The 26,865-nt window shown below is 44.5% G+C and overlaps 1 protein-coding gene across 1 annotated transcript; it reads left to right on the top strand.

The window, feature by feature from the left end:
- The first annotated feature begins 2,705 nt into the window (after positions 1–2,705).
- Positions 2,706–25,953, top strand: LOC132206319 (intercellular adhesion molecule 1-like). Its single transcript, XM_059639924.1, has 7 exons — positions 2,706–2,806; positions 3,360–3,635; positions 5,224–5,538; positions 9,375–9,668; positions 15,114–15,401; positions 18,397–18,681; positions 25,450–25,953. Exons 1-7 carry the CDS (start codon positions 2,740–2,742, stop codon positions 25,647–25,649), a joined length of 1,725 nt encoding a protein of 574 aa, XP_059495907.1. The 5' UTR covers positions 2,706–2,739; the 3' UTR covers positions 25,650–25,953.
- The last annotated feature ends 912 nt before the right edge of the window (positions 25,954–26,865 follow it).

Genomic DNA, 26,865 nt, shown 5'->3' with positions numbered 1-26,865 from the left:
AGATGGTGATGGAAATGAGAAAATTGGTATTGCAAGAAATGGTAAATTCAAGGAACCTGAATATAAGCCTTAAATGGTGCCATAAAAACAGGAGATATCAGACGTTGACACGGCCTCTAGTGGAGAGAAGCTGAGTCTTGATTTGAATATGGAAATGCTTAAGTTTGCATAGGCCCAACATAAATTTGAAGATTTGTTCATTTGAGAAAATGGCTGGGCAAATGATGTGGGGAAAAGAGGCCTGGTTGTTGCTTCTGCAGAAAGAAGTTGTCAGGTAAAGTACAGGAAATTTATGCTCCATTGTCAGAGGAGGTTTTCCAACATTATAATGCAGTGAAGAAAACTATATTGGCTGCATATGGGTAAGTGTTTGGGGCATATAGGCAAAGGGTTTGGTATTTAAGGAAACAGCTGGGGAAACCTATATTGAATTTGAGAGAGTTAAACAAAGTAATATTGACAAGCAAATGAAAGTATTAGAAGTTGACTTGATTCAAGCAGCAGGAGTGGTGACAGCATGAGCTGGGAAGTGAACTGTTATATTCCGGCATTGTCTAAACCCAAAATGTTAGCTTTTCTGCTCCTCTGATGCTGCCTGGCCTGCTGTGTTCCTCCAGCTCTACACTTCATTGCCAGGGGAGATGGGTGCCATCCATTTCCTCTACTTCACATCGATCTGGTATACTAAGGCATCCTGGCCAATGACATGGCAAGAGACGCAGATCAAAGTTACCATTCACATTGGATGCTGGATAAGACTGCTCCAATTGCTACAGCAGTTGATCATTGGGTCCACTGAAAAAGTACTACAACTCCCAACTAGAGAGGGTCATCAGGCACTGGTACGATTTTGCTCCCTGGTTGTGACATTCCGTCTTCAGACCCTGCAGCAATGTCTTCATGTCGAGCTCCCTCCTGGATGATATATACAAGAGATGGATTTCTTCCCTCAGACACACAGCCTCAATTATGACACACAGCTCCTGTTCATACGTCAGAGGAATTGACACAACTCTTTGCAGGAACTGACTATCTTTTATCACAACCTCATCAGAATTTGGAAGATGGTTGCTTCACATTAGGGCACTGTATGGTCAGGACCAGTGGCTGTCATGAGGGAGCCGCAGCTCAGAAATATGCATCTCCACTGATATAGATTGAGGTGGCATGGGGCAAGAGCATTTGTGCTGCTGGGATACACAGATTCACCAGCATGCTTTACAGTAGGGGAACAGATGCAATGGCACCATAGGAACTGTCTGTTGAAGTAATGTTCTGGCCAATACCATCCCTAGGCACAAACATTTTGCATTTGTTCCTGTCAGCATCTGTGATAGCAAAGCAGTTAATATGTGGTGAACACCTTTCTGATCTGCCCACTGTTTGGAAAGGATTTCACATTGGCACCAACACGTCCCTCAGAAGTCCCAGCCCACAATTTGAGCTGTCTTGAAAAGGATTCCTGCCGTGCCATTCTGTTTGGTGCTCAGGAATTTCCTGGGCATGTTGCTGCTGCCGAACCTTCCCTCCGTTTCCATCATTCACTTTCTAGACAATGGGATTTTGCTTTTCCTGCAGAGGTGCTGGGCTCCCAACAGGAGGCACTCTAAACAACAATCTTCCACTTTATCACCAGGTATTTAATGTACAGGCTGCTGAATGCAGCAGGCCTGAGTGATGAAAGGTTAAGTTTGTTCTGGGACCCCAAGTGTAACTGTATTATCTGCTCCTCTTCCATCATTTGATGTATCTGTTATTTCATTCTTTTACAGTTCACCCACATCCTCTTGGCCTTTAGTTGCCTGGACTATGGTGGGTGGGGGCAGCAAAAGGGGATGATGAAAGAGCCAACTTGTTAGCTGGGTAAAGATGATCGTTAACAAGTCCAGGCAGCGAGCAGTCTAAACAGCTATCTGGGCCTGACTGCCTGCCTCTCTTGTGCAGCTGCACAGACAAATACAGCGCCGGAACAAGCCCATCACCCCACCATGTTTGTGATAACCATGATAACTAACCCCATTCTGCCGGGTGGCCCTGGAGAGTGGAAAGCAGTGCTTAACAGAATGTTTGAGGACTAGTGTGGCCAGTGTGCATTACAGGGTTGGGTGTACATTGTGTCCACCAAGCAACATTTTAGTTTCAAATAAAAGTTTCCTTAAGAATCTGATGTTGTGTGACCCAGTCTCTTTCAAGGACAGTTTGTTACTTGTCAATGTGTTTGATTTGATTCCTAATAACTCTTGATTTATGGCTCACTGATTGCCTTGCATCCTGACTCCAAGGTTTCAAACGTAGGTACTGTTATGAAAATGGCAGAATTTCGCAGTACCCCTCCAGTACAACCTTCCACTGACCGTGACCCACATGGCCCCAACTCAATAAGCGGATTAATGGTGACTATCACATGTTGAAAAGGCCCTCAGAGAGAGCGACCTGAATCCCATTGGGTCTGAAAAGGGCTGGTGCGGCGGCACAGTCTATTCTGTGTGTCCCAGCCACAGAGGTGGGGCATTCGACAAAAGGGTTCAAAAAGACAACTTAATGTGTGAAACGTTAAAGTGAAAGAAATTTACTTTTGGAATTTCTCCATATTATTGCCCAAAATTAACCTCTTTGTAATATCCCGGAAAGGGTGTGGGTCTTGATGTAGTGGAATTGCTCGACAAGCCAGGAAGCACACTTACAGTTTCTGATTCCAGCCCAGAGCAGAGACGAGCCTTTTGTTTAAATTCTACAAACATGGATTTTAGGAGGAAATCTCTGCTTGGATGTCTTTACTTCTCCGTGTTAATGTTCAGAATAACAGGTGAGTTATTGTGAACAAAGTAAATTCCTTTTTCTGTTTTGTTCAGTGTGTGTCCAGACCTGGTACTCCTGGGGGCTTTCCGCTTTGCTGATAATTTAGTTGAACATTTGGGGCACTTTATTTTGGAGACGCTACTGATGGGTTGTGGCGAAGGTAGGGAACAAAGAACTACAAAGTCCCGCTCCGTTTAACTTGTGCTGAAACGTCAAGTGCGGTCGTTTTGCCTGGTACGAATGGGGCCAGCGCTTCAGCGTCAAACTCTGAGAGTCGTGGCCAATTCTCTGTCCCATGTCGAGTGAAGGACAAGCGAGAGGTTGGGGCAGCAGTGCGGGTGATGGTCCTTCGCAGTGGGGAGCCATCCCAGGCAATTTTCCTGAAATGATGCTTCTTCCTATCCCCAGCTCTGGTGTAAAAGATAAAACAGAAAATGCTGGAGAAACTCAGCAGTGTTAGCAGCAACGATGCATCGAGAAACCGAGTTCAGTCTAATTTCAGTTAGTTGATTAAAGGCATCTCCATATCTTTGATCTACTGCGTTTTGTTTTCTTGGCAGACACTGAACCTAAATTTGAAGTTTCAATGGATACAAATCCTGCAGCGGTGGAATTTGGGGACTCCTTGGAGACGAACTGCAGCACAACATGTTCTTATCCAACAATAAATGTAGAACTTAAACCAGGAATAAATTCTAACAGAACAATTGGCGCTGCTTGGCACTATGACTATTTCCAAAGTATCCAGAAGTGGGATGTTACACTATCATGTTTTGTGAGATGTAAATCAAATAATTCAACGCTGAATGAAGTGAAAAAGAGTGTCGCAGTATACAGTAAGTGAAAATTCGAGATCTGATATTGTAAAGTTCAAAGGAGATGTAGGGGGCAAGTTTTTTGCACACACGGTGTTAGGTGCGTGGAATACCCTGCAGGGGCAGTGGTGGAGGCAGATCCGATAGAGGTGTTTAAGGAACTTTTAGATAAGCACATGAATATGCAAGAGATAGAGGGATGTGGACCAATGGCAGGCATAAGGGATTAGTTTTATTTAGCGCCATGTTTGGCTCAAGATTGTCGGCTGAAGCGTGTGTTCCTGTGCTGTACTGTTCCGTGTTCTATTAAAGAAATACAGTGGCATGGGACAGTACTGATGATTACAAATGGAACTTGTCTGATTTACTGCTGTTTGACACCGGTTCAGTAATGATCAGTGTTGTCATACCTGGTTCACTAATGTCGTTTCTGGGAGGATATCTGCTGTCCTTACCCAGTCTGGCCTACATGGGACTCCAGGCTCAAAGCGATGTGGTTGATTCTGAACTGCCCTTCGGGGAATTAAGGATGAGCAACAATCACTAAACCAACAATGACACATCCCTTGAACAGATAAAAGAAATAGCGAGGGATTTCCACAATTTTGACCCAGTGACGCTGAAGGAATGGCAATTTAATTCCAAGCCAGGATGCCAAGAGGCCTAGAGGGGAATTTGGAGGAGGTGGTATTCCCATGTGTCTGCTTCCCTTGATCTTCTCATCGGAAGTGATCATGAATTTGGAAGGTGGTGTTGATTGAACTTGGATGAACTGCTGCAGTGAATCTCCTCCTAGATGGTACGCCATGCTTTGTGGTGAAGAGAATGTATATTAAAGATAGTGGTCATGCCTATCAAATGGGTTCCTTCATCCTGGATAGTGTCAAGCTTCTTGAGTGTTGTTGGAGATGCACTCATTCAGGCAAGTGTGGAGTATTCCATTGCACTCCTGACTCATGCTTTGTAGATAGTGGACACGATTTGAAGAAGGAGGAGATGAGTCATTCACCACAGAATTCCTAGCCTCTGATCTATTTTTGTAGCCGCAGTGTTTGTATGACAAGTTCAGCTCCGTTTTTGAGAAATGGTAACCCCCAGGATGCTGAAAGCTTGTTAAAGGTCTGGAGTCACATGTAGGCTGAAGTCATTTCCACCAGTTTTTCAAAGTTTCATGTGAAACAAGAGAAAGCAGCTCATCCAACACCATTGCAGGGAGAACCTTTCCATATGGCAGTCTTCAACGGGACCTGCACTTACGCAGGCATGAAGGCCCACAAGCTGCCTTGAGTACTGGTAACCTGGTCTGCTTCCAGGCAGTTCATCAGTCTCTGTTGTATTGGGAAACTGGAGACTGAATGGAAAATCTCAAACAGCCTCCCTTATTCCCCTTAACAAGGGTATGAATGAGTCTAATCGGTAGCTGCAGAGGTGGGTTGGGGATTCCTACTGGGTGCACACATAGTTCAGGCTACATGCTGGAGTTGACAAAATGTTGGGAAGCTGTACACTGGTTAGTCCACTTCCATTCCTGACCTGCACCAAGTGGAGGCCTGAAACTTTAAACACACTATTTCTGTGAATCCTATTAACTGTGATTCTCCTTTAACAGATCGAGAGATAAACACTACATTGCTCCCTGAAGTGCTGGAGGTTAACAGGAGATATAGTCTGCAGTGCATCGGACCAAGAGTCTACCCAAACAACAAACTCATTCTCACATGGATAAGAGGGAGTGAGATTGTTCAGAGAAATTCTGCAGAAAAACAAGGTCTTCCGGATGAAGATAACAGGTTGAGAAATGTCTTCAATTTCACTGCAAGTCTATTAGATGATGGACAGGAGTACACCTGCTTGGCTGAAGTGGACTTGGGCTCTAACGCCACAATGTCAATCACAAACTCCTCTGTCACTCTGCAAACCTACTGTAAGTTCCAGCTGCACAAGAAACACTCTCCTCATTTAGAGAATACCATAGATTAAATATTTATAATTTGTTGAGAATAACCAATAGGAAATGATATTGACAAAAATTGTTGTTAGTTCCCATTTTGTCATTACTATAAAGTGTGATGGTAAACATTGCTGATGCTGGATAAGAATGCAAACATACAGCTTTCTCACCAGTTCATGGTGTAATTGTAAATGTCCTACAGATCTTTAATCCACCCACAGAATGTGTAAAACCAAGCTTGACAGCTCAGAACTGCAATTTTTCAAGCTAATTGTCTTAATAGTTTGATTCCAAGATGACCACCAGTGCCCAATACAATGCTGGAATATACTGTTTCATTCATCATTGCTTATTGCTGCAATATAACTGTTAGTTTGCAGGTAAACAACATTAAGCAAAACAGTATTGAATTTGTTCTGATGCAGAGACAGACAATTGAACCAACTGAACCATCCTATTTCTGTACTTGCAACACAGTAAAATTAAAACCTTCAAAGACCCTCAAAATTCACTCCAATAGTTTCCAAACAGACTTTGAAATGAACAATCTCAGATTGCAAAACATTACTTCCATACATCAATCTGTATCTTAAACAAAAGATATGGCAATTTATTAAAGACATAGTAATTTTAGCAAAGTAAAATTAAAGCAACAATGTAATCTGATAAATCTATGCTTTAAAATCAAAGACCAACTTTTTGAGCCCCATTCACAAAAAATACAAACAAACATAAATCAGGGACAAATACAAGTGTTTAATTAGTTTTCACAAATACTGTTTCATTTTGTCATTGACATCTGTGAAGCTAGGCATCTCAGTCGGACACTTCTGGCTGAAGTTTGCTGCAAATGCTTTGTAAATACTGCTACTTTGTATTTTACTTTAATTTTGATTTCTGACTGAAATAGGAAAAGGACTGTTTTACAATAAAAGAATAAGGAAGGAACTGCTGTAAGTTTAAAAAGAAAAGTTATTAAAACCATTGTGGGTTCAGGAAAGATTTATAAGGATGTTGCCAGGATTGGAGGTTTGAGCTATAGGGAAAGGCTGAATGGGCTGGGTTGTTTTCCCCGAAGCGTTGTAGGCTGAGGGATGATTTTACAGAGGTTTACAACATCATGAGGCTCATTGATAGGGTGAATGGCCAAGGTGTTTTCCCCGGGGAGGGGAGTCCTAAGCTAAAGGGAATGACTTTAAGGTGAAAGGGGCAAGATTTAAAAGGTACCTGAGGGAACAGTTTTTTCACACACAAGATGTTACGCCTATCGAACGAGCTGCCAATTTACTAATCTAAGCCCCTCCCCCTACATTATCCCATCATTATCCATATGCTTATCCAAGGACTGTTTAAATGCCCCTAATGTGGCTGAGTTAACTGCATTGGCAGGCAGGGCGTTCCACGCCCTTACCACTCTCTGAGTAAAGAACCAGCCTCTGACATCTGTCTTAAATCTATCACCCCTCAATTTGTAGCTAAGACCCCACGTACAAGCTGAAGTCATCATCCTCAGAAAAAGACTCTCACTGTCCACCCTATCTAATCCTCTGATCATCTTGTATATTACACCAAATAATCCTTTAAGGAAATGCTAAGAATTCAGATTCTGAGAGATAACAAGAAAAGAGATTTACACCTGGATTACAAACATTGCAATCCAAGCCTCAACTGGGACAGTTAAAGGAAAGATCACAGTGAAGCTAAATCAGGAATACATCAGCATGGACCGCTCAGAGTGATTGGCATACAAGAAACAGACTCAATATTTGCAATCGTGATAATGGGAACTGCAGATGCTGGAGAATCCGAGATAATAAAATGTGAGGCTGGATGAACACAGCAGGCCAAGCAGCATCTCAGGAGCACAAAAGCTGACATTTCGGGCCTAGACCCTTCATCAGGGAGGGGGATGGGGTGAGGGTTCTGGAATAAATAGGGAGAGAGGGGGAGGCGGACCAAAGATGGAGAGAAAAGAAGATAGGTGGAGAGAGTATAGGTGGGGAGGTAGGGAGGGGATAGGTCAGTCCAGGGAAGACAGACAGGTCAAGGAGGTGGGATGAGGTTAGTAGGTAGGAGATGGGGGTGCGGCTTGGGGTGGGAGGAAGGGATGGGTGAGAGGAAGAACAAGTTAGGGAGGCAGAGACAGGGTGGACTGGTTTTGGGATGCAGTGGTGGAGGGGAAGAGCTGGGCTGGTTGTGTGGTGCAGTGGGGGGAGGGGACGAACTGGGCTGGTTTAGGGATGCGGTGGGGGAAGGGGAGATTTTGAAGCTGTGAAGTCCACATTGATACCATTAGGCTGCAGGGTTCCCAAGCGGAATATGAGTTGCTGCTCCTGCAACCTACAGGTGGCATCATTGTGGCACTGCAGGAGGCCCATGATGGACATGTCATCTAAAGAATGGGAGGGGGAGTGGAAATGGTTTGCGACTGGGAGGTGTAGTTGTTTGTTGTGAACCGAGCGGAGGTGTTCTGCAAAGCGGTCCCCGGAGGCTTGGGGACCGCTTTGCAGAACACCTCTGCTCGGTTCGCAACAAACAACTGCACCTCCCAGTCGCAAACCATTTCCACTCCCCCTCCCATTCTTTAGATGACATGTCCATCATGGGCCTCCTGCAGTGCCAAAAACATGCCACCCGAAGGTTGCAGGAACAGCAACTCATATTCCGCCTGGGAACCGTGCAGCCTAATGGTATCAATGTGGACTTCACCAGCTTCAAAATCTCCCCTTCCCCCACCGCAGCCCTAAACCAGCCCAGTTCGTCCCCTCCCCCCACTGCACCACACAACCAGCCCAGCTCTTCCCCTCCACCCACTGCATCCCAAAACCAGTCCAACCTGTCTCTGCCTCCCTAACCTGTTCTTCCTCTCACCTATCCCTTCCTCCCACCCCAAGCCGCACCCCCATCTCCTACCTACTAACCTCATCCCACCTCCTTGACCTGTCCGTCTTCCCTGGACTGACCTATCTGCTCCCTACCTCCCCACCTATACTCTCTCCACCTATCTTCTTTTCTCTCCATCTTCGGTCCGCCTCCCCCTCTCTCCCCATTTATTCCAGAACCCTCACCCCATCCCCCTCTCTGATGAAGTGTCCAGGCCCGAAACGTCAGCTTTTGTGCTCCTGAGATGCTGCTTGGCCTGCTGAGTTCATCCAGCCTCACACTTTATTATCTCAATATTTGCAATGTCTGAAAATTAGCAAGATTAATTTAAAAATAAAATTAGTGAGCTGATTTGTTGTTGTGAATTGAGGTACTGGTCTAGTCGTATTATCACTAGACTATTAATCCAGAGATCTAGTTCATGTTCTGGGTTCGAATTTTGCCATGGTGGAATTTGAATTCAGTAAAAACAATTTAAGATTCCAATGGTGTTCATGAGTCTATTGTTAATTGTCAGAAAAACCCATCTGGTCCTTTAGGGAAGGAAACTGCCACCCTTACCTGGTCTGGCTGACATGTGACTTCAGACCTACAGCAATGTGGCTGACTCTTAACTGCCCTCTGGGCAATTAGGGATGGGCAGTAGTTGCTGCCCAGCCAGCAACGCCCTCACCCTGTGAATGAATAAGAAAAGCTGTGACAAATTTACCAGTCACATCCCATGATCGGCATTAGCAGATCCTTCTTATAGTGCGATATAATCTCCTGCAGATGACTCCAGTTTCCTCACTATGGGTGAATGTGGTAAATCCCTGGGGTGATGTATTGTCCAATACCTGCATTGCTCCCTTTTCCACACTGTCCATTAAAAACTAAAATACACCGCAGCAAATTAAAATGAAGTGAATTTCTTGTCTGTATTACAGCTTTCATGGATCAGCCTAGAATCCTGGACAAAAGGCCCAAAGAAGTGAAGCAAGAGGTCATATTAACATGTGAGGTCTCAGATGTCTATCCAGTTGAGAAGATGAGAGTACGATGGTTTCAGGATGGTGAGGAACTGAACTCAGTTACCACAAGGCCAAATTCTAACACTGTCCAATCAACAGCAGCGTGGACACCGCAGGAAACTGGTCTGATCGAAGTTGTCTGTATGGCTGATTTTGAGAAGTATCCATCAGTTCCCTCAAAGAATCACACGGTCTTCATTGAGGTGTACGGTAAGGATTCTGGTTGTGGGGGGAGGGCTGGGGTGGCTTACCATTCAGCAACATTCTGATAGTTCATCACTGTCAACATTGCAACGTGTCAGAACTTTCATCACTTTAAACAATAGAGAAGCAGCTACCAGTAAATACATTGACCACTGTCTAATCTTTAATACTGACAAATGTCGTTTCAAAAGTTGCAAACACAAGTTACCACAAGACCAAATGAAAGAAGAATTGTACATTCCTGTAGTCCCTTTCTCATTCTCAGGGATTCTCAAAGTGTTTCACAGCCAGAGAATTATCTCTGAGAGCAGTTCCACTGTTTCATTAGCACATATCCTCTGGAGTGAACCACTTACAGTAAACTCACCAAGGACAGATGTTAAGTGCAGCTCTTCCAGTGTTACCAAAATCCTGAGAAAAGGTTAAATAAATGAGATTGCAGGATTACAACGTGTGGAGCTGGATGAACACAGCAGGCCAAGCAGCATCTCAGGAGCACAAAAGCTGACGTTTCGGGCCTAGACCCTTCATCAGAGAGGGGGATGGGGAGAGGGAACTGGAATAAATAGGGAGAGAGAGGGAGGCGGACCAAAGATGGAGAGAAAAGAAGATAGGTGGAGAGGAGAGTATAGGTGGGGAGGTGGGGAGGGGATAGGTCAGTCCGGGGAGGACGGACAGGTCAAGGAGGTGGGATGAGGTTGGTAGGTGGGAAATGGGGGTGCGGCTTGAGGTGGGAGGAGGGGATAGGTGAGAGGAAGAACAGGTTAGGGAGGCGGGGACGATCTGGGCTGGTTTTGTGATGCAGTGGGGGAGGGGTAAATTTTGAAGCTTGTGAAGTCCACATTGATACCATTGGGCTGCAGGGTTCCCAAGTGGACTATGAGTTGCTGTTCCTGCAACCTTCGGGTGGCATCATTGTGGCACTGCAGGAGGCCCAGGATGGACATGTCGTCTAAGGAATGGGAGGGGGAGTTAAAATGGTTCGCGACTGGGAGGTGCAGTTGTTTATTGCAAACCGAGCGGAGGTGTTTATTTCAGAACCCTCTCCCCATCCCCCTCTCTGATGAAGGGTCTAGGCCCGAAACGTCAGCTTTTGTGCTCCTGAGAGGCTGCTTGGCCTGCTGTGTTCATCCAGCTCCACACTTTGTTATCTTGGATTCTCCAGCATCTGCAGTTCCCATTATCTCAGATTGCAGGATTGTTTTCTTTTATGCACTAGCTGTCAATAGCTGGGCAGTACTTATTGTGTATCTTCAGTTGCCCTTGAGAAAGTGTCGATGAGCTGGAGGGTGACCCACAATGCAATTGTGGCAGAGCTGTTGGGGACAGTGTTCCTGGATTGTAACCTAGTGACAGTGAAGGAATGGTAACATATTTCAAAGTCAGCATGGTGAATAGTTTGGAAGTGGGCATGCATATGGTACTGTTCCCATGTATGAGCTGCCGTTGTCCTTCTAAATGGAAGTGATCGTGGGGTTGGAAGGTGCTGACTAAGGATCTTGAGCGAACTTCTGCAGTGCATCCTGCAGATAGTATACACTGCTGATACAGAGCAGTGGTGGAGGGAATCAATGTTTGTGGATGTGGTGCCAATGAATTGGGTAGCTATCACAAACAAAGCTAGAAATTGCAGGAGAAATTCAGCAGCATGTGGAGAGAAAGAGAGTCAACATTTCAGGTCCAGTGACTCTTCATCAGAATTAGCCTTCTGCCAATCAAGTAGGCTGCTTTGCTCTGGATGCTCATGAAGTCATACAGCGTAGAAGCAGGCCCGCCTGCCCACAGTGCTGATGCTGAACAACTAACCACAATCTATACTAACCACGTTTACCTGCACTTGGTCCATTGCCTACTCTGCCCGGCAGATTGTGTGTTTGCCCAGATGCTTCTTAAATGTTGTGAGAATATCTGCCTCCACCACCCCCTCAGACAGCATGTTCCATATTTCTCCCACCATATGGGAGGGGGGATTGTCTTTGTTTCTCAGATGTCATCTAAACAACTTACTCCCCACCTCATACTCAGGTCCTTAGGTGTTAGACACGTCTGACATGTGGGAAGGTTCTCACTATCTACACCCTCTATGCTTCTTGTAATTTTGTCTCCCTCAATCAGGACCTCCCTCAGCTTCCTCTGCTGTGGGGAAAACGCACTGAGCCTATCCAGTCTCTCCTCATAACTGAGCCTTTCCTTCCCAGACAACATCCTGGTGAATCTCCTCTGCATCCTCTCTAGTGCAATCACATCTTTCTGATAATGTGGCAACCAGAACTGCAGACAGTATTCCATCTGAGACCTAATCAATGTTTCATAAAGTTGTGACAGGACTTCCTTGCTCCTACATTTTACATCAAACGTAGGTATGTATCCTGTATGCCTTCTTTACCACCCTGTCTACCTGCGTGGATAATTTCAGGAATCTATAGATTTGTAACCAAGATCCCTCTGTTCTTCTGAATTCCTTCAGGGCTTACCATTCATTGTGTATGTCCTTCCCATATTGGATACTCATCAAGATTGATTTCCATCTACCATTTCACTGCCTAATTTACCAGTTAATCAATATCAGATTGTATCCTGAAACCATCCTCCTTACTATCAATAACACTACCAATTTTTGTATCATCGGCAAACTTAAAATTATACCTTCTGCATGCACATCCAAGTTGTTCATGTACATAATAAACAGCAAGAATCCCAGCACTGATCAATATGGTCACAGGCTTCAAATCACAAAAACATCCCTCAGCAATCATCATTTGTGTCCTATTTGCAAACCAATGTTGGATTCCGTTTGTCAACTTCCTGAGATCCCTTTGGCTGTTACTTTTTGAAGATACCTTCTATGTTGGACCTTTTGAAAGGCCTTACTGAAGTTTGTGTAAACACAGCAACTGCACTACCCTCATCAATGAGCTTCTTGGGTGTTACTCGAGCTACACTCATCAAGGCAAGTGAGGAGTATTCCATCACACTCCTGGTTAGTGCCTTGTAGATGGTGGACATGGTTTGGGGAGTCAGAGGTGAGTTACTCACCGCAGTTTTCCAAGTCTCTGACTGCTCCTGTGGCCACAGTATTTGTATGGTGAGTTCAGGTTAGTTTCTGGTCAATGGTAACCCCGGGATGTTGTTAGTGGGGAATGCAATGACAGTGATGCCATTAAATGTCAAGTGGCAGTGGTTGGAATGTTGCTTCTTGGAGATGATCATTCCCTGGTTTTTGTATTGCACAAATGTGTCACTTGTCAAACCAAGCCTAGATATTGTTGCATTTGAATATGGACTATTTCAACTCTTGAGGTGTTGCCAGTGGTGATGAAATTGAGTAATCCTCAGTGCATCTTCATTTCTGACCTTATGGTGGAGGCAAAGTCATTGATGAAGCAGCTGAACTTGGTTGGGTGGGACACAACTGACTGGGAAATTCCTGGAGTAGAAATGTCTATCCTCCAACATTCACAACTATCTTTGATAGCACACTTAGTCAAAGGCAAACTCGCTGTCACGGGTCGTCACTCCCAGCACACCTGTGGAAATCAGCTCTTTATCCCATACTTGAACCAAGGCTGTAAGGAGGTCAGGAGCTGAGTGGCCCTGGCAGAACCCAAACTGGGCGTCACTGAGCAGGTTATTGCTGACCAGGTGCTGCTTGATAGTGCTGTTGAGGGCACGTTCCATCACTTTACTAATGATAGAGAGGAGACTGATAGGGCAGGAATTGGCTGGGTTGGATTTGCCCTGCTTTTTGTGCATATCTCATAAGAACAACAGGACTAACAGAAACAGTTTTGGGCCAGGAAAGAATGCTGACTAGGATCCCGAGGAACATGGCATGATGCTGTGAGTCTTTCTACCAGTCCCTGAAACAGTAGTAAAATGGACAGTAAACAATAACCACTGAACGCTGCCTCTCTTTGCCTCATTATAGAAAATTGCGATATAATCAACGGAGTTAAAGGGCGGCAAGTCAGGAAATAAACACAATAATTAACACTCAAGGAAAAGTACTGGAGGAAATAATGGCTCTGATGGAATGCATTCTAGGATTATCAACGATGTAGCTGCAGAGATAGTGAATCTATTGGTAGCAATCTTCCAAGAATGTTACATTCTGGAAAAGGCCAGGGGATTGAAATGCTTCCATTGTAACACACTTACTTGAACAAGGTGGAAGGTAAAAATAGATAATTGAAAGCCGGTTCTAACATCTGTTATTGGGGAAAATGTTTAAAGAGGTATAATCCAAATGATGTAATAGCAGAGCTTTTGGAAAGTCATATGTAAATGAGCAGATTCAGCATGACTTATGAAGGGGAATCATGGCAGACTAATTTATTGCAGTTATTTTGAGGATTTAACAAGCAGAATTGATAAAAGGGAACCAATCAATGTAATACATTTGGATTTTCAAGTGGCATTTGATAAGGTACCACACATAAGGCTAAAAAAATAAGTCATGGTGTTGGGTGCAGGATATTAGCACACAATTATATAGAGGAATGCTGAACTAATAGAAGACAGAAAGTTAGGATAAAGGGATCAATAATGAGGGGAATGTCACAGGGATCATTGCTGGGGCCACAATTATTTACTATATATATGAATGATTTGGATGAGGAAAGTGAATGGAAAGGATGACACGAGGAATTGACAGAGGGATACAAACAGGTTAAATAAGTGGGCAAAAATACAGAATACAATGAGGGAGAATGTGCGGTTATGCACTTTGGCAGGAAGAACAGAGGAGCTGACCGCTACTTCAACAGGGAAATATAGAAAGCTCCAGCAAAGGGGGATTTTAGCATCCAGTTACAAGAATGACATAAAGCTAGTATCCAAGTTCAGTAGGTAATTGAGGAAGGCAAATCCCCAGTAGGTGTTGGCCTTCACTTCAAAGGGAATGAAGCAGTTCAGAGAAGGTTCACCTAGTGGATCCTGAGTATGGAAGGGATTTTCTTATAAGGAGAGGGCGTGTAACTTGGGCAGGTACTTATTAGAATTTACAAGAATGAGAGGAGGTCGTACTGAAACAGACAAGGTTCATAGCTTGACAGGGTTAATATAGAGAGGTTTGTTGCCCTTGTAGGAGAGTCTCAGATCAGAGAGCATAATCGCAGAATAAGGGACTACCCATTTAAAGCTGATGTTAGCCGTTTGTATTTCCATATTAAATCTGTAGAATATTTCACCATTGAGGGAAGGTGAGAATGAATCAATAGGTATATTAAAGGCTGGGATAGACAGATTTTTAATCAGTAAAGGATTCAGGCTTAGTGGAACAAACTAGAAAAGCAAAGCTGAGGGTAATCAAATAAGTTAAAATCTCACTAAATGGTGGAGCAGACTCAAGGGGACAAATTACCTACTTCTATTTCAACATCTCATCATCATCCCTATAGAGACCGCACTGATAAACAAATGTTTCTAACAGTTTCTGTCTCTTGTTTTTAGTTTTCTCTTCCCCTGAAATCCAAATACCAACCAGCCATGGAGGAAATCTGGTTAACATTACGTGCCATGTATTAAATGTCTCAGGGGATCTTGAACTCAAACTGAAGAAAGAAAATGACATATTAGCGAAAGGATCGAGCAGTACTGGGCTCACTATCTCTCATACAGTACAGGCTCAAGCAAAGCTGGATGGACAGCAGTTTATCTGTGAAGCTGAACTGAAACTTCAAGATCAGTCAATAACCAGCCCTGTTATTAAACAACAAGTTGGAACCTTCCATGTCCTGTGTAAGTAGCATTATTTACCTCATGAAAGGTCATTGGGATTTTTTTGTCAAAATGGACACCAGTGAAATTCTTATACCGACTCTCCTCTTGGTCCTAACCAAATTGATTTGGTCTCCTCACACAGAGACTGCCCTGCAGCAGCTTCTTTTCTCACAGAGGCCAAAGGGACAGAGATCCCCAGGTGAGGACACTGTCCATTATTACCCCAGTGCAATGTGCAACAGACTGTAACTATGTGAGCATGTACACTGTAGTGTTTCTCTTTCACATATTTGTCTCTCGCTCTCTGATGAGAGTCACAAGTGCATCTGCTTCCACCATCATTACAGGCTGCTCATTCTAGAAAACAATCAATTGCTTTCTTTGAAAAAGCAATCACATCTCACTTTGTTCCTTTTCAAATCATCTGAAATCAGTATCTAATGGTTATCAATCCTTTTGCCACTAAAATCTCCTCCTTATTTGTCCACAATTGATTCATCGCCTTGGAGATGTCTGAGAGAACCCCTCTTGGCCGTCACTGTTTGAATGGCACAATCCAAACCTTTTCATTGTTTCCATATAAGGGAAGTCCCTCATTCCTTGTCCCATTTTCATGACTGTCTTCTACATCATCTCCAGACCATTACCTCCTTCCTGAAGTGTAACCATGGAGGTGAGTGCCCTCGAACCCATCCCACAACATGCTACCCATCATCATCTCAGCACAACACACAGGTTGAAAAAGGTCAGCTGGCAGCTCTGAACCAACAAACTGCCAGCACAGATGGAATCTGCACTACATTACTGAAATAGGGTGGAGGAGCACTCTTGACAAAAAAAAAGACTTCATCTAGAAGGAATGTATGCCAATTGTTCTCTAACATTGAGATTGTGACTGCCTTAAAGGAAGGAGAAAAGGCAGATTGCACTCACTTCACAGAAGTCTTCCTGTTATACATCGCAGGAATAATATTGTTAAACTTCCCAATCACTACCTGCCAGCTGTGGGAGAGTTCCTACTGGAGTCACAATGTGGAATCCATCGATCAAGAGGAACAGTGGATATGAGCTTCATAGCAAGGCACACTGAACAAAAGAGTGTAGAAAACAGCACCAACCTTAATACATGGCCATCTTTGATCGAGAAATGTGTTTGCCTTGGTCAACTGTGAGGTAGTATGGAGCATCCTGCTCAAATTTGACTGCCCACAGAAATTCATTACCATCCTGCGGCTCCCCGATGTGAAGACATGACTTGGTCTCCACAAGGACTGTGCATTACTGATGCTGTCTTGGAAAGACATGTTAGTGGTAGGTGAATTGTTGCGGATGAGGTCACCTTTGCTTGTCCCTGTTGTTGGTTCTCTCTTGATTTGCCGCCGACCCAGTCTAGCAGCAATATCCTTCAGTACTCGACCAGCTCAGTCGGTGGTGCTGCTAAGTCATTCTTATCAATGGACATTGAAGTCTCCCACCCAGAGTACATTCTGTATTGGCCACCCTCAGTGTTTCCTCTAAATGATGTTCAACATGGAGGAGTACAAATTCAGATCGGCAGGGGAGGGGGTATGGTTCATGGTAAACACCAGGAGGTTTCCTTGTCCATGTTTGGCCTCATGTCATGTCACGTTGTGGGGTCCAGGGTCACTGTTGAAGCCTCCCAGGACAACTCCCTGCTAACTGTATAGCAATGTGCCACTGCCGCTGTAACCTACCAGCCCACTCTACCCCTTGTAAATGACCAGAACATTGTCCTCCTCACAGTTTACAATGCTTCCACATTTTCTGTCATTAGCTAATTTTGGAATTGTCTCCTGCACAACAAGATCTAGACCATCTATATTCGTAACAGTAAGGGTCATCATACTAACCCCTGGGGAATGCTGCTATACGTCTCCATCCAGTCCAAAATGTATTCATCGGCTGCTACTCTCTGATTCCTATCACTGAGTCAATTTTGATTCTATATTAGTGTAATGCCTTTTATTCAATGACTTATCACTTTCTTCAAACATCTTGTTGTGTGGGACATAATCAAACAGCTTTTGGAAGCCTGTACACCACATCAGCAGCCTTGTGACAATTATTTATTCCGAATAACTGTTTCCGAAAGTTTTCCCGTTGCTGAAGTTCAACTGATTGGTCTGCTATCGCTGGTTCAATCTTTAAAACATTTTTGGAGAAGATTTCCAATTCTAAATTCTTCCAGCTCTGACTTCAACTCCAGGCAAGATTGAACGATTCTTGCGACTACCTGTGTAATTTCCATTCTCACTTCCTTTCATGTCCTCGGAAGCATTTGGTCTAGTCCCAAGCCTTTTCAACTCTGTGTACTGAGAGCTTATCCAAACATTCCTCTTTATCAAATCTAATCCATTCTAAGTGACAGAGGTTCTTCCCCTGGCACCACAGCCTGGATGGCATCTATCTCTTTGGTAAAGACAGATATGGAAAATTAGTTTCATATCTCAGCTCTGCCACTTGCCCCTAAATGTTAATCTCTTTTATTGTCCCGAATCCTCCTTTCACCACCCTCTATTGTGGAGGTGCTTGTGGAAAACAGCTAATTTTTTTTATATATGTTAACTCTCAATCTGTTTCTCATTTTGCTTTGTCACATCACTTCTGAGCCTTCTGTATTGTGTTTGGTTCTCAGCTGTAATTACTATCTGACATGCATCAGAAACACACTTTCTAACTGAATTTCCATCTCCTTTGACATGGAAAATCGTTTGCATTTGTTTGCCTCCCTTTGCCCCTTTGTGGGAATTTTCGTTGACTGTGCCCAAACCATTTTGTCTTTGAAGGCAGTTCATTGTTCAGCTATTGATTTTCCATGAACCTTTGGTTTTTGTTCATTCGGCCCTGTTCTTTTCTTGCCCTGTTGAAGTCCACTCTCCCCCAGTACGTGGCCAGGTTTGGATATCCTGCTAACTGAAGCAGTGTTGGGGAGCTGTATCAGTGATCCTGTGGGTATGCCTGCCTATTTTCATCTTTTTCTTCTCTTTTCCAGATAAACCACGAGACACAATCATGACCATATCAGTAAATAACAAAACAGTGTCAGGCTTTCCGGTAGAAGTCACTAAAGGTGATGAAATTACATTAAGCTGTATGTCCGATGGAAGACCCTCACCTGTATTAGAGTGGGTAAATCCCAGTAATGGCAACAATATTGAGATTGGTCCTGGATTTCTTCGTATTCCGTACATAACCTCAGAACATCAAGGAATTTATATATGTAGAGCTACCAATCAATATGGAAGTGATGAGAAGGATGTGGACATCAGGGTCAAAGGTCAGAATTTAATATTACTGTTGTTATTATTACTTTGGGCTCCTGTTCTCCCGCACCCTTTCGGGAAATGGGACACGTGGATAAACTGCTCCCTGCCTCTAATAATACTGCTCTGTAACTGGTTAGTTGGGTACAAGTGGCTCAGAGAAACAGTCTCCTGCATTAACGCATACAACGCATTATCCTCCGACACTTCCGCCATTTACAATCCGACCCCACCACCCAAGACATTTTTCCATCCCCTCCCCTGTCTGCTTTCCGGAGAGACCACTCTCTCCGTGACTCCCTTGTTCGCTCCACACTGCCCTCCAACCCCACCACACCCGGCACCTTCCCCTGCAACCGCAGGAAATGCTACACTTGTCCCCACACCTCCTCCCTCACCCCCATCCCAGGCCCCAAGATGACATTCCACATTAAGCAGAGGTTCACCTGCACATCTGCCAATGTGGTATACTGCATCCACTGTACCCGGTGCGGCTTCCTCTACATTGGGGAAACCAAGCGGAGGCTTGGGGACCGCTTTGCAGAACACCTCCGCTCAGTTCGCAACAAACAACTGCACCTCCCAGTCGCAAACCATTTCCACTCCCCCTCCCATTCTCTAGATGACATGTCCATCATGGGCCTCCTGCACTGCCACAATGATGCCACCCGAAGGTTGCAGGAACAGCAACTCATATTCCGCCTGGGAACCCTGCAGCCATATGGTATCAATGTGGACTTCACCAGTTTCAAAATCTCCCCTTCCCCCACTGCATCCCTAAACCAGCCCAGTTCATCCCCTCCCCCCACTGCACCACACAACCAGCCCAGCTCTTCTCCCCCACCCACTGCATCCCAAAACCAGTCCAACCTGTCTCTGCCTCCCTAACCGGTTCTTCCTCCCACTCATCCCTTCCTCCCACCCCAAGCCGCACCCCCAGCTACCTACTAACCTCATCCCACCTCCTTGACCTGTCCGTCTTCCCTGGACTGACCTATCCCCTCCCTACCTCCCCACCTACACTCTCTCCACCTATCTTCTTTACTCTCCATCTTCGGTCCGCCTCCCCCTCTCTCCCTATTTATTCCAGTTCCCTCTCCCCATCCCCCTCTCTGATGAAGGGTCTAGGCCCGAAACGTCAGCTTTTGTGCTCCTGAGATGCTGCTTGGCCTGCTGTGTTCATCCAGCCTCACATTTTATTATCTTGGAGTCTCCTGCATGTGTTCCTTTTCATGTGTTGAAGTACCTTCCTCCTGCGCTATGTTTGTCCCACATGCCTGGGTAATAACTCCAAGGGGGGTTGGGGGGGCATTTGTGGCTGTAAACCCACACACTGCCATTCTGAAATAACTGCACAGAAGCCAGTTTCCCATCACCATTTCATCCTTCATTTACATATGGCCTATACATGAGCTGTGACCAGCCAGATCAAAGTCAGTCCCTAGACTGAGAAGACCTTCTGAATTCCCTGTTTATATCTATCAGCTGGGGTTTGTTAAACTGAGCCAATCTAGAATCTCAGTGTTAATGAGATCCACCTGGCCATGTTTCCTTACCACCAAGTCCAGGAATGTAGGTCTGTCCTTTCTTTTGTAGCTTCTCCTGGGATGTTTTCGCTTCAGGTCTGGTTCCTCTGACTTGGACATGGGCAGCATGTACCAGACCATTGTCCGTCTCTTGCATCTGCAGCATCTCAAGAGTGTTCCTTCCTCTTCTCCCGGCGGTAATGTTTTTGAGGCTGCATCCATCTCTGACTCTGAGGTTTCCTCAATGCTGGACAGAGGGGGACAACCCATGGTTTCTGACATCTTTTCTGGCTGTTCTGAGGGGCCAGGTATGTTTTTCACCTGCCCTGTTTGCGCAGTAGCAGCTTTCAGCTGATCTATTTGTTTGTTCAGGACCACCTCACCTCCCTGAACTTTGTATGTCACAGGACCTGACATTGTGTCGACCTTGCCTCATATCCATGCTGGGCCATTTGTGTGTTCCAGCAACAAATGAAATCCCCATGAAGTGAACTCACTTAGAGGAGGCATGTGGCAGGCATTGGCGTTCCTACTGCCATTTCACCCTCCACCTCCCCTTCCCCCGCCACCACCACCCCAGGTCTGGAGCTATCAGCTTTAACAAAGTCTTCTCCCCATTGGCAACACTGCTGGAGCTGCCCCAATTGTTGCATGAGGGATGTTCCAATAATCAAACAGGAATTGGGACAGTTTGATATCGAACAGTGTTGTAGGTTGCTTCATTAAGCCTGCCTTGAACATTTGGTTCTTTCCACCAAAACATGGAAGATAGATTGTATGATAGCTATCCGAACTTGCCGAATTCATTTGACTTTAGGAAATACTTGAATTCCCTGCTGGCAGATGATGTCCCATTGTCCTTGACTAATACTTCTGCGAATCCATGTCTCACAAATAATGATCATAGCTTTTCAATCATCGTTCCTGAATTTGCCAATTGAGTTTTATGCTTGTCTAACCACTTTGAATAGGCATCCACAATGGAATATTGAGCCCATTTTGGGCAGCACAGTGGCTCAGTGGTTAGTACTGCTGCCTCACAGCGCCAGGGACCTGGGTTCAATTCCACCCTCAGATGACTGTCTGTGTGGAGTTTGCGCATTCTCCCCGTGTCTGTGTGGGTTTCCTCCAGTTGCTCCAGTTTCTTCCCACAGTCTAAAGATGTTCAGATTAGGAGAATTGGCCATTGAAAAAATGCAGGGTTACAGGGGTAGGGTAGGAGCCTGGGTGGGACGCTGTTTGGAGGGGCGTGTGGACTTGATGGGCCAAAAGACCTGCTTCCACACTGTCAGGATTCTGTGAAAGGAGCAGAATAGTTAATGTGTAACCAAGTCCAAGGTTTACCCAGTAATTCCCACACATTTATGGAGTGCTGCCAGTGGTGATGCTTATTGGCAATTTGGGCACTGTCCTACTAATGCAGCTATGTCAGCATCCAATCCAGGCTGCCAGCCATAACTCCTTGCCAACATCTTCATTTTGGAAATTTGTGCAGTTCAGTCAGTATCTGGGACAATCACTCTTGTTCCTCTAAGTAATATGCCATCCTCTACGGTAACCTGGTCTCACCAGATCAAGCAAGGTTTCAATTGTAGTTGTAATGGCACTTCTGTTTCCGCGCCCCCCCCCCCCCCCCCGCCCACCACCGCCGCCGCTACCACCAGCCATTATAGTTTTGCTGGGATGGGATCTTTCTGTGTCTAGAGTTGAATGTTGTCGCCGGTGACCCAAAAGGGTGTCCAGAAAGTGCTAAAGCAAAACGGACTCTTCCAGGGGAGGCACCACCAGTGGAGTATCTACCAGTGGGAAGTGGGTCAATGCATCTGCATTTGCCATTTGGCTTCCTGGATGGTGTTCTAACGGATAATGGTACCCACTGAGAATAAGGGCCCAATGAATTTGACCAGAAGCTATGGGAGGCACAGCCTTGCCTTCTTTAAGTAGCTCTAGCAGGAGTCTGTGGTCCATTACTATGACAAATTCACATGTGTAAAGATATTAATGGAACTTCCTCACACCAAAGATGACCGCCAAACCTTCCTTCTCAACTTGGTACGTTTGCATTCAGCATCAGCCACAAAGTCCAGGAAGCATATGTTATTGGTAATTCCTCTCCGTTGGGCCTCCGTGAGCCATCACTACCCTGCTACCGTACAGGAAGCATCGCATGTCAGCACCACATCTTGCTTTGGATCATTATGGGCCAACACCTTAGATGACAATACCTACTTTCTCACTTCCCTAAAGGCTGATTCCTGCTATGCAATGATTTCCAATGAATCCATCTTTCAACGATTGCCCCTTTCTCCACAACAAGTGTAAGGGTGCGAAGGTGGACGCCAGGTTACAACTGAATTTCTTGTCGTAATTCAGCAACCCAGGAAAGACCCAAGCCCTGGTACAGACATGGGAGCTGCAGCACATTTGATCACCCTCACTTTATTTTCCAAAGGGTTTAACCAACTTTTGTTGACTTTGTAACCCAGCTGGGTCACTTGGGGTGCCTGATAGACAACATTTTCTTGTCTAAGGCATACGCTTGCCTGGGAGGAACATTTAAGCACTATGTCCAAGTTTTCCAGGTGCTCTTTATTTGGCTTTCCTGTTATCAGTACATCATCCAGATAAATTATAACCCGGGGTAACCCTTGTAAAATGTTCTCCATGGTCTGCTGGAAAAGGGTGCAGGCTGAGGATACCCCAATAGACAACCTCGTTTAGTGGTACAAACCCTTATGGGTATTAATTGTAGCGTACTTCTGGGAAGCCTCATCTCATCACAACTGAAGGTAGGCGTTGCTCATGTCCAGCTTCATAAGGCACAGACCCCACCCCAGTTTTACGTACAATCACTCTATGCAAGGGATCAGGTATTTATCCAGCTATGAGAAATGGTTTACCATTTGTTTAAAATTCCCACAAAGGCAAACTGAGCCATCAGGCTTTACAATCGGTGTGACCAGTGCTGCCCTTTCTGCAAACTGCACTGGTTTGATGATTCCTTCACTCTCCAGCCTCCTGATTTCCCCCTCTATTTTTGCCCGCATTGCAAATGGCACTGGGCAGCCCTTGCAGATTGTGGAATTGCTTCCCTGTCAACATGTAAAGTGGCTTTGTTCCCTTTGATTGTCCCAAGTCCTTCCTGAAAAACTCCTGGCTATTTCACTATGACTTCACTGAGGCAGCCATTTTCTAATTGAAGACTATTGAGCCAGCCAAGGTGAATCTTTCCCAATCAATTCTGCCCCAACACAAGCTTGCACTCAAGCCTTGTACTACAATCAGTAGTAATTTCATCAACTGCTTCTCATAGGGGACCGGAACATAAGTGGTACCGTTAATCTATAACGGTTCCCCAGTGTACATTATCAGTCTGGCCGAGGTCTTGCACAAATCTAAGGGTTGGAGCCCAAAGCAAACCTTGTTAAAGACTGGTTCTGTAACCACTGATATATTGACCTCAATGAGAACCGGGTGACCATTTAATCAGACATTTATTATAATTGGTTCTGATTTGCATGTTGATAAGCAATTTAATTGTTCCGAACCCCGTGTAGGGGGATCTTCCCAAGGTGTGCACTCCCCTCGATACTGACCTATGAGTTTTCTTACTCAAGTCAGGCCTTGTAGGACTCCTTTGCTGTCTTGAATCCACATACCAGCAGCGACTACCATGGCTCGCCGGCCTAGATCCTGAAGAACATTTTAGCCACTTGGCTGAGGCTCAGCTTTGTTGTGGGGTTTGGCTGTGGGCTGACCCAGGGTACACTGCGTGAGGTTCTGCAATTGCCTACACAAGTGGTGTTCCCCAAAATCAGTTGGACAGGGGAGGATATCCAGTTCCATTGGGATGCCCTGTAACTCCCATGCTCCACTTGCCACGTTTTCCAATGACAAAGCCAGTGTAGTGCCTGTTGCAAGTCCATTCGGGATTCTGCTAGTAGTTGCTTTTGCAGGATAATGTCATTAATGCCACATAACAAATGGTCTCTCAGCATCTCATCCAGGGTGAACCCAAAATTACATGCCTCTGCCTGACATCTTAACATCATGAAACATCATGATGCAGATATCCAGGGTTCTGTAACAGCCAAGTAAAACTGATAGCATTTCAGAATTAGAGTAGGCTTGGGGTCGTAATATTCCTTGAATAAATCTGTCAGCTCTTGAAAGGTTTTAGTATCTGGTGCCTCACGGAAAGTTAAGCCCTTAATAACTGAAAATGCTGTGGGTCTGCAAACTGTCAGAAGAATTACTCATTGTTTTTCATCTGTCCCAATGTCATTTGCCCAGAGAAAATATCAAATTCTTTCCACATACTGGGGCAAGTTTTCAACGGCAGTATCAAACAAGTCAAGCTTCCCAAATAAAGGCACAATGTTAGAAATACTTACCCCAACTCCCACGATGACTGCTGCAAAAGAATTTTGTTCAGGCATGTTCTTGTCACCACTGAAGTAACCGCACAGAGGCCGGAATCTTGTCACCTAGTCAGCCTTATATTTATGCATGCACAGTAACCTGGCCTTGGCCAGCCAGCTCAGAGTCAGTCCCTGAAATGAGGAGATTCTGAATCCCATGCATATTTGTGTCAGCCAGGGCTCCCTGATTGGACAAAGTTAAAAACCACAATGAAGAATCTCATAGTCAATGAGATCCCCTGGCCATGGTTCGAATCATGACACACTCCATCGGGCAGAGTATTGGAGCAGATCAGTGGGTGAAATGCACATCTCTGGGCCTCACTTCTCACAATGAGGTGGGGGAAACATGGAAAAACAAAGATAGAAACACAAGCAGGACGTACTGCAAACACAGCAGCTCAATCAGTGTGTTGGGGAAAATGCTAATGAATGGCTAGGGTTGAAAACTGAAAGAAAGACAGGATATTTAGTTGTGTTATCAGCAATGGAAGAGATAGAGAGGAATTATAAACTCTGGAAATTCTGCAAACAGCTGGGAAGAAATTCTGTTATCGATATGTGTGGAACATTACATTGAATTTAGTTACCTGTGTATAATTCCTGCAGAATGTAAACAAGAACAGACAAGGAATTGAAGGCAGACTGCCAAGGAGTGGCATGCAGTGTGGGAGGACTGAAAACAGGTGAAGAACAGAATATGGAAAACAGTCAGGAAAGAGCTAAATAAAAGACACTGGATACTAGATTTTGGAAATATTCAGGCATTTTGCAATGAGTCTATTTCCCTGGACTGTTGATGATTTGTGTATCTTTTCATTCTATATTTTCATAGATTTAACATCGATAATACTATTGATCGCAGGAATAGCAGCAGTATTAATAACAGCTGCAGCAACGGCCTCGTACTTGAAAAACAACGCCCGTAAAAGAGGACAGTACGAATTAGACAAAGCAAAACCCAACAATAATGCACAGATCCCCAATGGGAATGATCATCATGAAGATGTTCCTCTGGAGGAACGTCATCCATAACTTGGTAGCACAACAACAATTACAAACTAGTATGATCAATCTTCTGAGGAGAAATACCGATGATCCTGCAGACAATTTTGTTTCCACCAGGTACAGCTCATTGTAGTATTAAAATCTGTTTGCAGTAATTACTGTAGTAATTGTAATGACAACTTGTTATTCACATTTCTCAACATTTTTTGGATTACTCTTGAAATGCTGTATTGATCACTTTCTTTTAAACTGTGGATTGTTACCTGTGTTTCGGTAACTAGATTCAGCATTAATATCATCACAGGTTTATCAAAACAACTTTGTTTCACAATAACAGACACAAAGATACAAGATCTGTTTATTCTGTACAATAATTTATCTGTTGTGATTGTTTGCTTTAATAGGATAAATATTATCTTTGTAAACTATAGTTGTCCAAACATATGAAATGAAGATTAGATGTGAAACAAAATCTCAGTTTCAAACACTGTTCTGAGGAAGGGTCACCGGACCTGAAACATTAACTCTGTTTTCTCCTCCACGGATGCTGCCAGGCCTGCTGAGCTTTTCCAGCAACTTTGTTTTTGTACCTGATTTACAACATCCGCAGTTCTTTTGGTTTTTTTCTCAATTTTAAAATTCACATCACATGTAAATGCCTCCAGGCCTTTTCTCTCTGTATCTCCATAAAGTCCTGCAGCCCTCTAAACTTCCTTGGGTATGCTGTGTGTTCTGATTATCATTGTCCCGTCACTGTTAGCAACATCACCTTCAGCAACCTAGGCCCTAACCTCCGGAATTCCTTCCCAAATTCTTTGCCTCTCTCTTCTCCTTAGAGACTCTCTTAAAGCCTATAAATGTTGACCAAAATTTGTGTCACTTTCTAGCATGCTTGCCTCTCGGTTAAGGGTGTGGGCTCAAGTCCCATTTCATATTTTGCGTACACAAGTCAAAACTGACTGTCCAATGCAGTAGTTAAGAGGTTTGGAGTGCCTGCGTAGCTGTATTTTAGATGAGATTTTAAACAGATGTTCTTTTTTCTCTTTCAAATAGGTGTAAAAGGTTCTGTGGCTCAATTCTGAAGAGGAGCAGGCAAGCTCTCCCTGGTATACTGGGGAATACTTACCCTGTTTGAAATCAAAGGACCAGAATTGGAGCAGTACAGAACTCTGATAAATTTGCAGGGCTGAAGATGGTTACAAAAAGTACAAACAGTAGAAGAGGTGAAATGGAGGAAAGACTG

The sequence above is a fragment of the Stegostoma tigrinum genome, chromosome 35 (assembly GCF_030684315.1).
Source record: "Stegostoma tigrinum isolate sSteTig4 chromosome 35, sSteTig4.hap1, whole genome shotgun sequence".
Classification (NCBI taxonomy): Eukaryota; Metazoa; Chordata; class Chondrichthyes; order Orectolobiformes; family Stegostomatidae; genus Stegostoma; species Stegostoma tigrinum.
The sequence above is the reverse complement of the archived record's forward strand: the minus strand, read 5'-3'. Positions and strand labels throughout refer to the sequence as shown.